Here is a 13190-nt window from a genome sequence, read left to right as displayed (position 1 = left end):
CAGAAACGGACATCGCTTGACAATCCAGGTCAGGTTCCACATTGAGCCTGGAGCCCATTTCTCTCTTGTCCAGGGCTCCACCTCCCAGGTCTAGGGAGACAGGAGCAACCCTCTTGATACCAACACTTATGGACCAAGATGGTCCCCAGGAACTCCCAAGACTCCCTCTTCTTGGTACAAACCTAGCACACAGAGAATATCTGCTGCTCAGAAATGTCAAACTCAAGTCCAGAGTATGGTCTCTTTGAGCAACATACCTTGGGCCGGGTGCCCACCTCTGAGCCAATAACTAGGGACTTAAGGTAATCGGAGGCCTCCTTCCAAGTTGGGGGTAGGGTATGGAGGCAATGCCACCCAGAGGATGGGGGTTGTGACCAGCTGCTGAGAAATACTGAGAGCTAGGACTGGGAAGAGGAAAAACCCATTGCCATCCACATACCACTTCCTCCGTGAAGCCTTCCTTGGTTCTCCTCCCCCAGTTATTCCCTATCACATCAAAGTCGAAGTTTCTACATCCCTCCCTGCCCTCCTCTCCAGTCTTTCCTGTCTGTCTGCTCCCAGTGGAACATAAACCTCCCAAAGGCAAGAACAAGGCAGGTTGTTTTCCATCATATCCCAGGCCCTTATCCAAGGCCTGACTCTTGGTGTCGAAAATTATAAATGTCAAAACTTTATCCTCCCTGGGCTTCCAGTACTCCATGTTCTCCTGGCTCTTCTTCTACTTCCTTACATGTTCTTTTCCGTCTTTCCTCTGCTTGCATCACCCTCACCCCCAGCCTTGAAATCAGCCTTTTCCCAAAGTGAAGCCTCAGAGATCTTGCCTCACTGACTTCAGGGCCACCAGAGTAACTTCTGGGAAAAACTTCCAAATCTAAGCTTTAAGCCCTAATATTTTTTCAGAATTGCAGACCTGGAGTTCTGTCTGAAGGGATGTGGACCCTCAATAAATCCTCCTGGAAATGGTAAATTTCTGTACCCACCCCACCCCTATGTGTGCATGCTCAATCATGTATGACTCTTTGCGACCCCCAGGACTGTACCCCGCCAGGCTCCCCTGTCCATGGGATTCTCCAGGCAAGAATATTGGAGTAGGTTTCCATTTCCTCCTCCCGGGGATCTTCCTGACCCAGGGATCGAACCTGCATCTCCTGAATTGGCAGGCAGATTCTTTACCACTGAGCTGCCAGGGAAGCCAAATTGCTGTGTAAATGTTACCTATGACCCGTGAGACTGAACTGGGTGTCATCTTCCCTAAACTGTCCCCTGTGTCTATGAATGATGCTGTGACAGGTCGTCCATTGCTTTGAAAGACAACACACCAGGATTATGGGGAGATTTGAGCCAGATGGGCCTTTGCCTCACCTTGAGGTCAGGTAGAAGCTTCTGGTTTTCTGATTTCTTTGTCCCCATCTGATGTGACATAGATGGTGAGGGGGGGAGGTGTATGCACAGAGAGGTGCTGACTCCCTCATTGATCAAATGAGACCCAGTAAGTGACTGTGACAGCACTTTTGCTTGGCCACCAAGAGACTCCAGGCATGTTTGCAGTTCAGGACCCATCCTTCTACCCAGTCTATATTTTCTGTGGTCCCGATGCTTTATTTCTTATTTGTATTTGACTAATTCATTGCATGCAGTTCCTGTGAGCTGTCTCAGATCCTCTCTGGAATAAGGTGGGGAACGCATTAATATTTAAAATAAAGTAAACAAAATGTCGGCGTGTGTGTGTGTGTGTGTGTGTCTTAGGTTGGAAATTCCTTAAGGGCAGGGACCATGTCTGTTTATATAGCACCTGGCACAGTGTCAAATTGAGGCTTAACAAATGAATTTTGATGAAGACGAGAAAGAAGCTGCCTGCAAGAAGATACAAAGGTTTTAGACCTCAGCCTCCAGCCAAACCTCACCCAAATCCCTTTTTTGCAAGGAGTACCCTTCTTCAGGCTCCACCCAAGTCCTCACCCTGTTTCCGATCATCCAGGCTCCTTCTTGTCACCCCTACCTGTCCACAGCCCCCCATCACCAACCCTGTGTGTGCATGCGTGCTAAGTCACTTCAGTCATGTCCGACTCTTTGTGACCCTATGGACTGTAGCCCTCCAGGCTCCTCTGTCCATGAGATTTTCCAGGCGTGAATACTGGAGTGGGTTGCCATGCCCTCCTCCAGGGGATCTTCCCGACCCCGGGGATCAAATCCACATCTTTTATGTTTCCTGCACTGGCAGGGGGATTCTTTACCACTAGCACCACCTGGGAAGCCCTGTCCTCACCCACAAATTCTCCCCTTCCTCACACAGAGAACCTCAACCTCCCCCCAGGCTTCACCCCAAAACACCCAGGCCACCCTTCCACCCTCTCACCCAGTGTCCCAGCCCCGCAGGCCCATCCCCAGCTGGGCAGCAGCACGTGGTGCTGGGGAACGCCACCTCCGGCCGAGTGTTTGAGGTGCTGTCCCCTCGCGTGTCTTGGCGCCTTGGGGGCCTCCAGCCAGGCAGGGACCCGACAGAGGGAGGGGAGGGGATAAGCTGCTTCAAAACTCCAGATGCAGCAGTTAAAAAGAGGACAGAGGCAATGATCCTTCAAATTGCCACATCTGTATAATCTGCCTTTTATTTTCTGCTTCATGAAGTTTTATTTCCTATTATTTATTCACCTCCCCGCCCTCCCCTCCCCCGCCTCCGCTCTTCCTTAGCAGGCGACATGCTCAGATGGGCCCCCGAGCCTCAGCCTGGGTCTCGGCCCACCCCACCCTTCCCCTGCCCCGGGCTGGCTGCTGGGAGAAGGCACCTGCTCCCCCACGGTGACTCCCTCTCCTCCCCCAGTCACCGTGTTTCAGCCCCCAAACGCCCCTCCCTCCACCCTCCAAGTAGAGCTGGGTGGAAACGTGCGTGGGGAACAGGTCATGGAGGTGAGGCCAGTCTCCAAGGCCCAGGTCACTGTCACCAGCCTGAGCCAGAGCTTAGGGGGTGGAGGAACCCAGGAGACAGAGACGTGGGATGAGTCCCACCAGTCACAGCCAGGTGGTGTCTCCATTCCCAGCCCCCCATACCCTCCACCTGCCTCCTCTCCCGGGGCCTCCTCAACCCTCCCTACACAGCACCCTCATCCTTATCTCTTCCCTCCAGTTCTTGGACCTGTGGTCAGGGAGCTAGGCTGGCCCCAGCCTGGGTCAGGGGGTTACTGAGATGGAGAGGAGGGGGACCAGGCAGGACCGCAAGGAGGGGAGCTTTTGGTCTGTTTTGAGGCTCTGAGCATCTCCCGCACTCCCTACCCCGCTGGAGGAATAAAGATTTCTGACTCAAAGAAAGACCCAGGCTGTCTGGTTCTAGTTAATCATGGTGCGGGGCGGGGCGGGGGGAGGTGTGTGGAGGCTGGTCCTCAGTGTCTGCAGTGGGGTGGGAGGGCCTCTGGGAAAGGGCGCTGACTTTGAGTCTTCTTGCCTAGAGCCCTCCCAAGCCCTCCTTGGGACACAGAAGTCAGGACAATAATCCTTTTAAGGAAGAGGGGTCAGGCTGGAGGTTAGGATTTGCAGTTGGTGTTCCTAGAGGCCCCTAGGAAAAGCTATGGATGCTTGAGAAGGGCCTTGGGGTGGCGGGTGGCAGGCAGGAGGAATTTTACAAATCTTACCCTGAAACCTGACAGCACTTTATATCCCTTCTCTTCTGGCTTTTATCCCTTTCCCACCTGGCTCTATAGTGACATTTTTTTTTTCACGTTTATTTGTTTGTTTGGGGCTGTGTCTGGTGTTAGACGCAGTTCAGGTGTTGTTCATTGCAGTGAACAATGAAGTGGAAGTGGAAGTGGAACTAAGTGATGGGTTCTTTGTTGCAGTGTGTGGGTTTCTCTCTAGCTGTGGTGCTTAGTTGCCCCTCCACACATGGGATCTTAGTTCCCTGCATGCGTGCTGTATGCTAAATGGATTCAGTCATGTCCAACTCTTTGTGACCTTATGGACTGTGGCCTGCCAGGCTCCTCTGTCCATAGGATTCTCCAGGCAAGAATACTGGAGTGGGTTGCCATGCCCTCCTCTAAGGAATCTTCCTGACCTAGAGATCGAACCCATGTCTCATATGCCTCCTGCCTTGGTAGGTGGGTTCTTTACTACTGGCACCACCTGGGAAGCCCTAGTTCCCTGATCAGGGCTCAAACCTACATCCCCTGTATTGAAAGATAGGGACGACCTTCCCACCTTCAACCAAGGAAATCCTTAGAATGACTTTTATAAAGGCTCTAAGCTCTGAGGTTTTTTGTTTTTATTTTGGGTGATGGTGGGGATGGAGGAGGGTAATCTCATCCTGTTCATCCTTCTAGGTGCCTCTTACAGGGACAGGCACAAAGCAGGTGGTTTATGATCTACTTCCGAATGAATGAATGAATCAATGAATGTGAGGCCTACACCTTCTCATGCCCCAGCCTGTACTAACTGTGGTTGTATTTGCTTTGCTCTGTTTTCTCATCTCTGCTCCAGCCTGGAATCCCCTGGAAGCCTGGCTTTCACCGAGCCAGCTGAGGCAGGACTCTAGTGCCCTGGGTGAGTGGGGCGCCAGAAGCTACTCTGCCCCTACCCCAAATGGAGACTGATTCCACATACGGAAGTATGGTGTTTGCCTGATGGAAAATTACCTGGGGAATCTGGAAGAGAGCTTCATACCTGAACCAGTCAAATGAGTCCCATAATGCCTTTGATGACCGGGTGACTACTGGTTCATGACCTGAGGGCTGGGCATCATTCTGGCCAGAGCTGTGCATTTTATGGCCCAGGAAGCTGAGGATGTCCCTGGGGTTGCCACCCAGGAGGTGATGGGGTGGGGACAGAGCCCCACACCCACGCCTGGACTCTGCAGCAACGCCGTCTCCCAGGGGGTAAACAGATGACCATAACTAACAGCTCCGGTGACACCACAACCTCAGCCCCTAAAATAGCTGGTGACTAGGCCTTTTCTCTCGTCATCAGCAAAGAGGGTGGTTCTGGGGAGGACGTGGTTGTAATTTCAACAGGTAAAGCCTCAGTTCTCGTCAAGGTCAAGAGGCCTTACTCGCTTCCTTCTTTTTAGCGTGTGTGCTCAGCCACATCCGACTCTTTGCTACCCCGTGGACTGTAGCCCGCCAGGCTCCTCTGTCCATGGGATTTCCCAGACAAGAATACTGGAGTGGGTTGCCATTTCCTTCTCCAGGGGATCTTCCTGGATCAGGGATCAAACCTGCATCTCCTGCATTGGCAAACAGATGCTTTACTGCTGAGCCACCTAGGAAGCCCTCCTCCTTTTTTACTCTCTTTTCCTTCTTTGCTTTGATGAAGAAATAAATTTTCATTCAGGCCAAGGGCATCCATTTATGGCTAGCATCTTTCCCAAAGCAATGTCCCCTGGTGGGTGTGTGACTGGATTGGGGGACTCTATCCGGGCTAGGACCAATGGGGTGCGCTCCTCTTCCCAGGGGCTCCCCAGGTGGCTCAGTGGTAAAAAGTATCCACCTGCAATGCAGGAGATACAGGAAATGTGGGTTTGATCCCTGGGTCGGGAAGATCCCCTAGAGAAGGAAATGGCAACCCACTCCAGTATTTTTGCCTGGAAAATCCCATGGACAGAGGAGCCTGGCAGGCTACAGTCCATGGGGTCGCAAGAATCAAACATGATTTAGCAACTAAATCACAACCACCACCTCTCCCCAGAGCATGTATAGGGGGTGAACCAATGTTGCCCACAGCTGGGGGCCTCTACTCAGGACTCCCTGGGAAGCAGGAGCAGGACATAAGAATCGGGGCTCCATGGAGGGATGCAGTGGAGGGGAATGTGAGTTCCCAGGCCTGGGCTGTTAGTGATGTGACTAATGCCCCCCTCCTGGCAAAAAAGCAAACACATCTAAAACAAACAAAAAGAGTTATTTGTAAATGAACATGGCTCTCATTCAAGGATGGGCCCTTGGATTTGAGGCAGCAGGCGGAGCTGTGTGTGCACACACGCGTGTGGGCCTGGGCTCCCCTTACATGGGGGAGGATGCCTTGGCTAGGGAGGAGGAGGAGGGAAAGAGGGGGAGTCTGAGACGAGGGGGGACCAGGAGGCACGGTGGGGGGAGGGTGTTGGCTTCACGCTGGTACTAGTGTGATTTATCCCTAATGAGTTCTCAGCACATGGCTGCTCCCGGCTCACTCCGGGGGCCAGCGCGGCCTCCCGCGGGCCCCAGCCCGCCCCCCACTCCAGAACAGCCTCCACTCGCTCAGAAAAGAGCCAATTTCCACACTGCACAGTCCGCTTCACTCAAGGGGAAATCACATTTCCCTGGGAGAGCCAGAGGCAGCGCTTCACTCCCCAGCCTGGCCAGCTGCCACCGGGCACAGATGTGAAAGAGCTGGGCTCCAGCTTCTCTTCTCCCCCCAAAACAAAGCCCCACACCCTGCCAGACCCAGCCCTCACCCTAAGTCTCAGGGCAGCCCCTTGGCACCTGAGGTTTAGCCTTTGCCGCTCAGTGAGAAAAGGAGAAAGGGTGATACTCAGGGAGGATGCTGGCCAGGAGGGGACTAGTCTTGCCTGCTTCCTCCAGGTTCATCCAGGAAGCCAGGCACCTGGTTTTGCTTGAGGCGCTTAGAGATGTGGAGGTGGGGCTGCTGGTGGCATGTGTGTGTGTGTGCACGTGTGCGTGCGAGCTGGGAGCAGTAGGGAATCAGTATCTGCCATCAGGAGATAAAGACCTCCAGCATCTGTATCCCGAGTGCCCCCAGAACTAGAGGAAGAGGAGAGAGTAGAGAAGAGAAACAAACCAGAAGGGAAGAAGGGAGGGAGGAAAATGCTTGCAGCATTTTCTGAGCAGACGCGGGACCTCTAAGTCCTCACAAATATTCACTGGAGACACAAAAGGTCTTGCAAAGGAATAATTGCTTTGGACTCCCGCAGAAGAGGGACTGGAACAGGAAACTAGAAGAGGTGAGAAAAGGAAGGAGAAAGAGATGAGGCGGGTAGAGAGAGGAGGCGGCCCTTGTGGGACGAGATGCTTTCACTATCATCACAGCTGTGGGCAGCGTGGCTGGTCACTCTGTGTCTGCGGGTAACACACAAGCTGGGACAGAGGAACCATAAGATCCCTTGCAGGCAGAGATGCTTTATGATCCTAAAAGCTGGAGGAGGGCTGCTGAGGGGAGGCCTGGGGGAGACTTAGGGCCGAGGATGGAGGCTCAGTTGGCATTCTCCTCCGGCCCCAGCACTCCTTCCCCACCCGCAGGCTAACCTCTGGGTCCTTAATCCAGGACTGTCCCCACGTTGGGTGTGTATGGCAGTGCTCCAAGTGGCCATGAAACTCTGGACCCTCGCCACAGAGCGACGGGAGCCTGAGGTCTCTGCAGAACCCTGGCCACACCCTGCTATTCAAGACCTTAGATTAGGATGCAGATTCAGCCTCAGATTAGGGTTCAGGCAGTAGCCTCAACTCCTCTGAATAACCTTGAAAAATCCAGGCACCTCTTGCTCCCAGTTTCCCCAAGTGAGAAATGAAGCCAATGTTCAGAATCCGAGACAAAAGTGGTCCATCGGGTCGAAAAAGAGTCGGACACGACTGAGCGACTAAACAATAATGCCAACAATATTAAAGAAGTGACAGGAGGGCTTGGAACCAGCCTGGAGGCTGGCCTTGGAGCAGGACTCCCACCTGCCCCTCACCCCCCAGGCCATGGGGCAGGAACCAGAGGGTCACAGCAGCTCCAGCCCCCCTTAGACAGATGGGTTCTGCTCCACCCTAACTGCTCTGTCTCCCAGCAGGAAACTCCCAGCAGGAAACCCACCCACATGCAGGGGCTGCCTGGCCCACACTGACCCCCGAGCTCCAGGTACCCTGGGCTGGGCTCGTGTGCGCTGGGACGGTACAGAGGGTGCTGGAGGGCGAGGATGACAGACCAGGGAGAGCAGCCTGGAAAGCCGAGGAGTCCTCTCCACCTAAGTAGTGAAAGGGCTGGTTCCAAGGCACAGTGCAGGCTGGGGATGGGGCGGGGGGTGGTAAGGCTGGGCTCTCTCTGCCCAGGTCCAGATATTCAGAGAAACTGGAGGCCCCGACTCTGCTACAGAGTAGACCACCCCTCCCCTACTTCCCACCAGCTGCCTACAGATGCTTCCCACACGCCCCAACCTGATCCTCTGTGGCCACGCCCCTTTCCTCCCATCCTTGTCTTCATGCTCCTTCTTCACCACGGCCCTGTCATGTACCTCCCCGACTTATCCCAACACCACCCCCGAAGACAGGGCACCTCAGATCATCTTTCTCCCCCAGCAAGTGTGTGCACATGCACACACTCAGTCGTGTCTCTTTGCAACCCTGTGGATCGTAGCCCACCAGGCTCCTCTGTCCATGGGATTCTCCAGGTAAGAATACTGGAGTGGGTTGCCATTTCCTTCTTCAGGGGATCTTTCCGACCCAAGGATCAAACAAGGGTCTCCAGGGTCTCCTGTGTGCATTGCAGGCAGAGTCTTTACCATCTGAGTCACCAGAGAAGACCCTGACATGTAGATAGCTATATTTTCTAAGCCCTTGGGTTTGACCATGGACACAATGTCTGGAGAGGTACTGGCTGGGACTCGCTGCACTTGAGCCATGCCACACGCCCACGGACACCTGCTCTGAGCAGCATCCTGGGAGGCTCAGCTCACCTCTGAGAAGAAAGGGGAGAGTTGAGCCACTGTCACCCAGCAAAACCACCACCAAGTTCCTCTGTCATTCGGGGCTTAGAGAGGCTGCCATGGCACCAGTGTTCCCAGAAAGGGTTTGAGTATGAATAGAAAGGGTCGCTCTGCAGACTCCTTGGGGCACCGAGCAACTCAAGGTGGTTCCTGGGTCAGGACCATCTTGGGGAGCTCAGGAACCCAGAGGTTTGGGATCATGAAGAGCCTCAGATATAATGGGATTCAATTCTGCTGCCATGCTCGAGGCTAGAGGGAAGTCCTGTTATTGAAGAACGAGCCTCTTCTCAGATCCACAAGGAAGACACAGGGACCGGCTTTCTTCGTGGGAGGGTCCGGCTGGTGCGTGCTATCCTCAGTGAGCACTCCTGGCCTCTTCGTTGAGAGAACCAAGGGGGTCAGAGTCTCTGCCCTCCCAGCCTGAGAGTCCCTGGGGATGAGGGGTTGTTGAGGAATCCCTTCCTCCATCAGACTCAGCCCCAGGTGCTGTTTGCCCAGCTGTCAGCATTGTCCTTGGCATCCTACCCCCCACCCCTGGCCCCGCTCCAGCTGGGTCCTTCATGAAGAGGGTCCACACAGACACCAGGCAGCCACTGGTGGGACGAGCATCCTCTTGGGGACAGAGCCAGCCAGCCCTTGCAGTCACCATTGTATTTCCCACCTTGTTCTGTGGAATTTCACAGAAGAGGGTTGTTCTAAGTCTCCACAGTAACTCCCTCACCCCTTCCTGGCCCCGGCTTCTTGAATACCCAGTCTTGCCAAATACTTTGCGTGCAGTCACTTGAGTAATGTCCAACTCTTTGCGACCCTATGGACTGTAGCCCGCCAGGCTCCTCTGTCCATGGGGTTCTCCAGGCAAGAATACTGGAGAGGATTTCCATTAATACCTCCAGGAGATCTTCCCTGGGATCCAACTCAAGTCTCTTACATCTCCTGCATTGGCAGGCAAGCGCTTTACCACTAGCGCCACCTGGGGAGTTCTACGATATTGCCAAATATTGGGTTGGCCCAAAAGTTCACTCGGTTTGGCCAATCCAATACTTAGGAACCAAGCCAAAAGATATTAGACTCTCAGGGGCAGTCCCAGGATCTCCCTTGGGTCTAGAACCCCTGGTATCCCTGATGAGTGCCCGTGGTGCTGAGCCGAAGTGCTGGACTTAAGGTAAGAGGTTTTGATGCAACCTACCACTTCTTGCCTCAGGCAAGTTATTTCATTATTTTCTGAGCCTCAGTTTCTCCGTATGTAAAATAGGGCGAATCCCAGGTTCATTTATGTGAGGATTCCATGCAGCTCCTGGTGGCTCAGATGGTAAAGAATGTCCCTGCACTGCAGGAGACCCTGGTTCGATCCCTGGGTCGGGAAGATCTCCTGGAGAAGGGAATGGCAACCCACTCCAGTATGCTTGCCTGGAGAGTACCACAGACAGGGGAGCCTGGCAGGCTACAGCCCATGGGATCACAAAGAGTTGGTTAAGACTGAGCAACTGACACTCTCAGCACTTTCCCAGGCAGCTGAGCCCAATAACTGTCTTCTCCCTTCCCTCCTCTCACACCTCAGGGATCCTAAGAGCTGTTTATGCAGGCTCCCGTGTGGAGCTGTTCCTGGATCTGTCACCAGCCTTCCTGGCTGATTCTTTGGCTTCCTGTAAGTAACAGCGGCCACCACCTGTGGTGAGTCTGTGATTGGTCGGGCACCAGGCCACATGCTTATTTTCTGTTCCCATTGACTCAGAGATGGAACAATCAAAGCTTGGGGTACGTGGTGTGCCTGGCGTCGAACATCTCCCTGGAACAGAGGGCGAATGCTAAGTCAGGGTTCTCCCGGACAATAGTGGTCCTTTCAACACGCAGCCCCAATACGAGTTCATTGGCTGCTGGGCTCTGAGGTTTTTTGGAGAAAACCCTGTCCCAGGGTGTCTCCTACCCAGTCAACCCCAAAGCCAGAGACCAAGAGCAATGGTTTATTGAGTCATATGGCAATGGTGGGTTGTCTTTTAAAAAAGAAAGAAGCGTCAAGGAGAGAAGCCGGACGTGGCAGGGAAACAACACTGAGAGGAAAGGGGTAGTTTGACTTAAGCTGAGGCTCATTTACAGTATTTACAGTCAGGCCTGGTGCGAGGGAGGGGGCGGCGGGAGCTATGGGGCCCAGAGAGGGAACTGTGGGGGGTGTTGTGTCAGGGTCTGTCGGTAGCTGTGGGTTTGGCAGGGCTGTTGGGAGCAGGAGGCGGGGTCCCCAGTTACGTGCCTGGTTCTACTCTGGGCAGGGCTGCACTTCACCCCACCCCCACCCCCCCACCCCCCGCCCCGGGAGCCCGGGGCGGGGTGGGAGGGGTGCTTTGGAATGTCTGTCTCCAGCTGTAATGGGCTGGTCTGGCTGCCAAGGAGAGGGGTGGATCCTCTGCAGCTGGGCAGCCCCTGGGATGGAACTGGTACATTCACAGCAGCAGGTAAGGGGAAGGCAGGCGGCTGACCACCTTGACCACCGGGTGGAGCTCCTGGTTGGCTGGACCCAAGGTTGAGCCCATGACCAGGAGGGATGAGCAGGAAGAGCCAAGCAAGCTGTGTAGTAGAGAAGGCGGTGCCTCTCAGGGTGGCAGTGGGGTGAGCCTTCGCACCCACTGTGGCTGCGGGCTGGGCGGCAGTGCTCACAGCCCATGGCCGCTAGAGCGTGTCGACAATGGAGCCACAGAGGCGCCTCTGTGTGCCCCCAAGCCGGTTGTGGGCCCCAACGGCCATCCCTCTCCAGCCCTCTTCTCCACATTTCTCCTCCGATTCTGTCTCTTTGGAATGGGACAGTCTGTCCCCCTGGGACTCTTGTCCGTCATTAAGGAGTCCCGGAGGACCAGTGGCGTCTCCTCCACCATCGTCCTGTCTCTCATGGTTCACTGAATCAACCACACAGGGAGGGAGCCGCAATGCTGGATTTGTGGTTATTTTTCATGTAATAAATAAAGATTCCTTTGTGTGACTCTCGGGGGCCTGTCCCAGGCTGAGTCCTCCCATGGCTCGGTTGCTCCCACTGTCCCCATGGCAACTACAGATGGTCAAAGGCCGTGGCGGTGGTGGGCGGCGCGCTCGGCCTTGATGTGGAACTGTAATAATATGGGGAACCTGGACAAGTTCAAAAAAAAAAGAACAACAACACTGCCGGTCAGAAGAAAAAAACTGCACCATAGCCTCCCCCTGCCTCTGCTAACCTTTAAGACAGCGTGAGTTAATCATTGATCCCTCTGGCCTATCTGATCATCAAAGATTAACTCCTCTCTGGCCCTTATTTCCTCCTTCTCTGGCCTCACCTTTGAGTTTCTGGCCAGAAGGAGAACAGTGGCTTCTTGCCCCTCCCCTCCCCATGATTCCTTTGACCTTCAGCACCCTTGCATTGAGAGAGGGCAAGAAAGAGAAGTTATGACTTGCAGCCCTGAAGAATCAAGTACTGACTGGGGATTGCTGGGGTGTTCCCCGGCCTTGCCCAAAAGGCACAAGATCAGAGGATCTTAGGAACCAGGGGGGATGGAAAGGTGACTGCTCAAGGGATATGTGGATTTGAGAGCCTCCTCCAGGCTGCTCTGCACACCCACAGGATGGACAGCCTGCGGAAGTTCCATGGGGAGGGCACATCTCTATGCCCTCATCTTTCCAAGCTAAACTGGACATAAGGGTGGCTTGAACTCACATGGCAGACAGAGCCCAAGTCAGTCAGCCTCCTAGTCATTCCTGGAACATGAGGAGGTAACAGGAGGAGGGGGGGGGTCTTGGGAATGGAGACCCTTGGGGTCAGCTGCACTGCGCTGCGGCTTCTACAGGGCTCAGGTTTGCTCCCAGACCCTCCAGGTCACCCCTTCATGGAGACTCCAGTGGGATCCCTCACATTCATTCATGGGGCTTGGTTTCCTGATCTCCTTGGTTTCTCAACCCAATCCCAGCCCAGGGGGAGAGGGGCTGATGAGAAGCCCTGTAGTCCAGTTCATTATCTGGACCTCCATCCTGAAGGCTGCTGTCCACATCTCAAGCCAAGTATCAGGAATGTGGTAGAACAGAGGGTCTCTGTGTAAGGGCTTTGGGGCTGAATCATGAGTATTTTAGAGCCACTTAGATGGTTAATAAGAGGGACAGGATGGCACTGTTTGCAATCAGCACACTCCCCAGCAGGAGGGTTGCTGGCACTCCCCTAGGCACCCTCCAAGATGTGGAGGGGCATAGAGATGTGCCCTCCCTGTGGAACTTTCTTAGCCTGTCCATCCTGTGGAGATGTCCCCTCCACCCCCACCCTCCCAAAGCCTGAGCCCTGAATCTTACACAAAACAAAGATTTCACAGACATGGCCTCAGGATAGAGAAGTGAATGATGCCCAGAAGTCTCCCCTCCGCCTCTCCCCCCAGACAACTTGGTACCCTGCCCTTCCCTGATCTGCTCGGATTATGGATAACATCTGTCTCTCCAGGCCCTGCATCAAAATGGGGATTCCCAGCTCTCAGACCACTTTGGTCCAACCTAGCACTCCCACCCACCCTGCACAGTGGAGGGCCTGGGACGG

At 54.3% G+C, this 13190-nt stretch overlaps 1 protein-coding gene across 1 annotated transcript in view; it reads right to left on the bottom strand.

Moving 5' to 3' along the window:
- Positions 1-10601: 10601 nt before the first annotated feature.
- PAX8 (paired box 8) overlaps positions 10602-13190 on the bottom strand; it is a 65823-nt gene continuing 63234 nt past the window's right edge. The window contains exon 11 of the mRNA XM_081483556.1: positions 10602-11767. Coding sequence (XP_081339682.1) covers positions 11691-11767 — 77 coding nt within the window. The 3' untranslated portion in view covers positions 10602-11690. The remainder of the gene's footprint in view (positions 11768-13190) is intronic.

Source organism: Giraffa tippelskirchi, chromosome 4 (genome assembly GCF_054371585.1).
Source record: "Giraffa tippelskirchi isolate mGirTip1 chromosome 4, T2T-mGirTip1v1.2.pri, whole genome shotgun sequence".
Taxonomy (NCBI): Eukaryota; Metazoa; Chordata; class Mammalia; order Artiodactyla; family Giraffidae; genus Giraffa; species Giraffa tippelskirchi.
The sequence above is the reverse complement of the archived record's forward strand: the minus strand, read 5'-3'. Positions and strand labels throughout refer to the sequence as shown.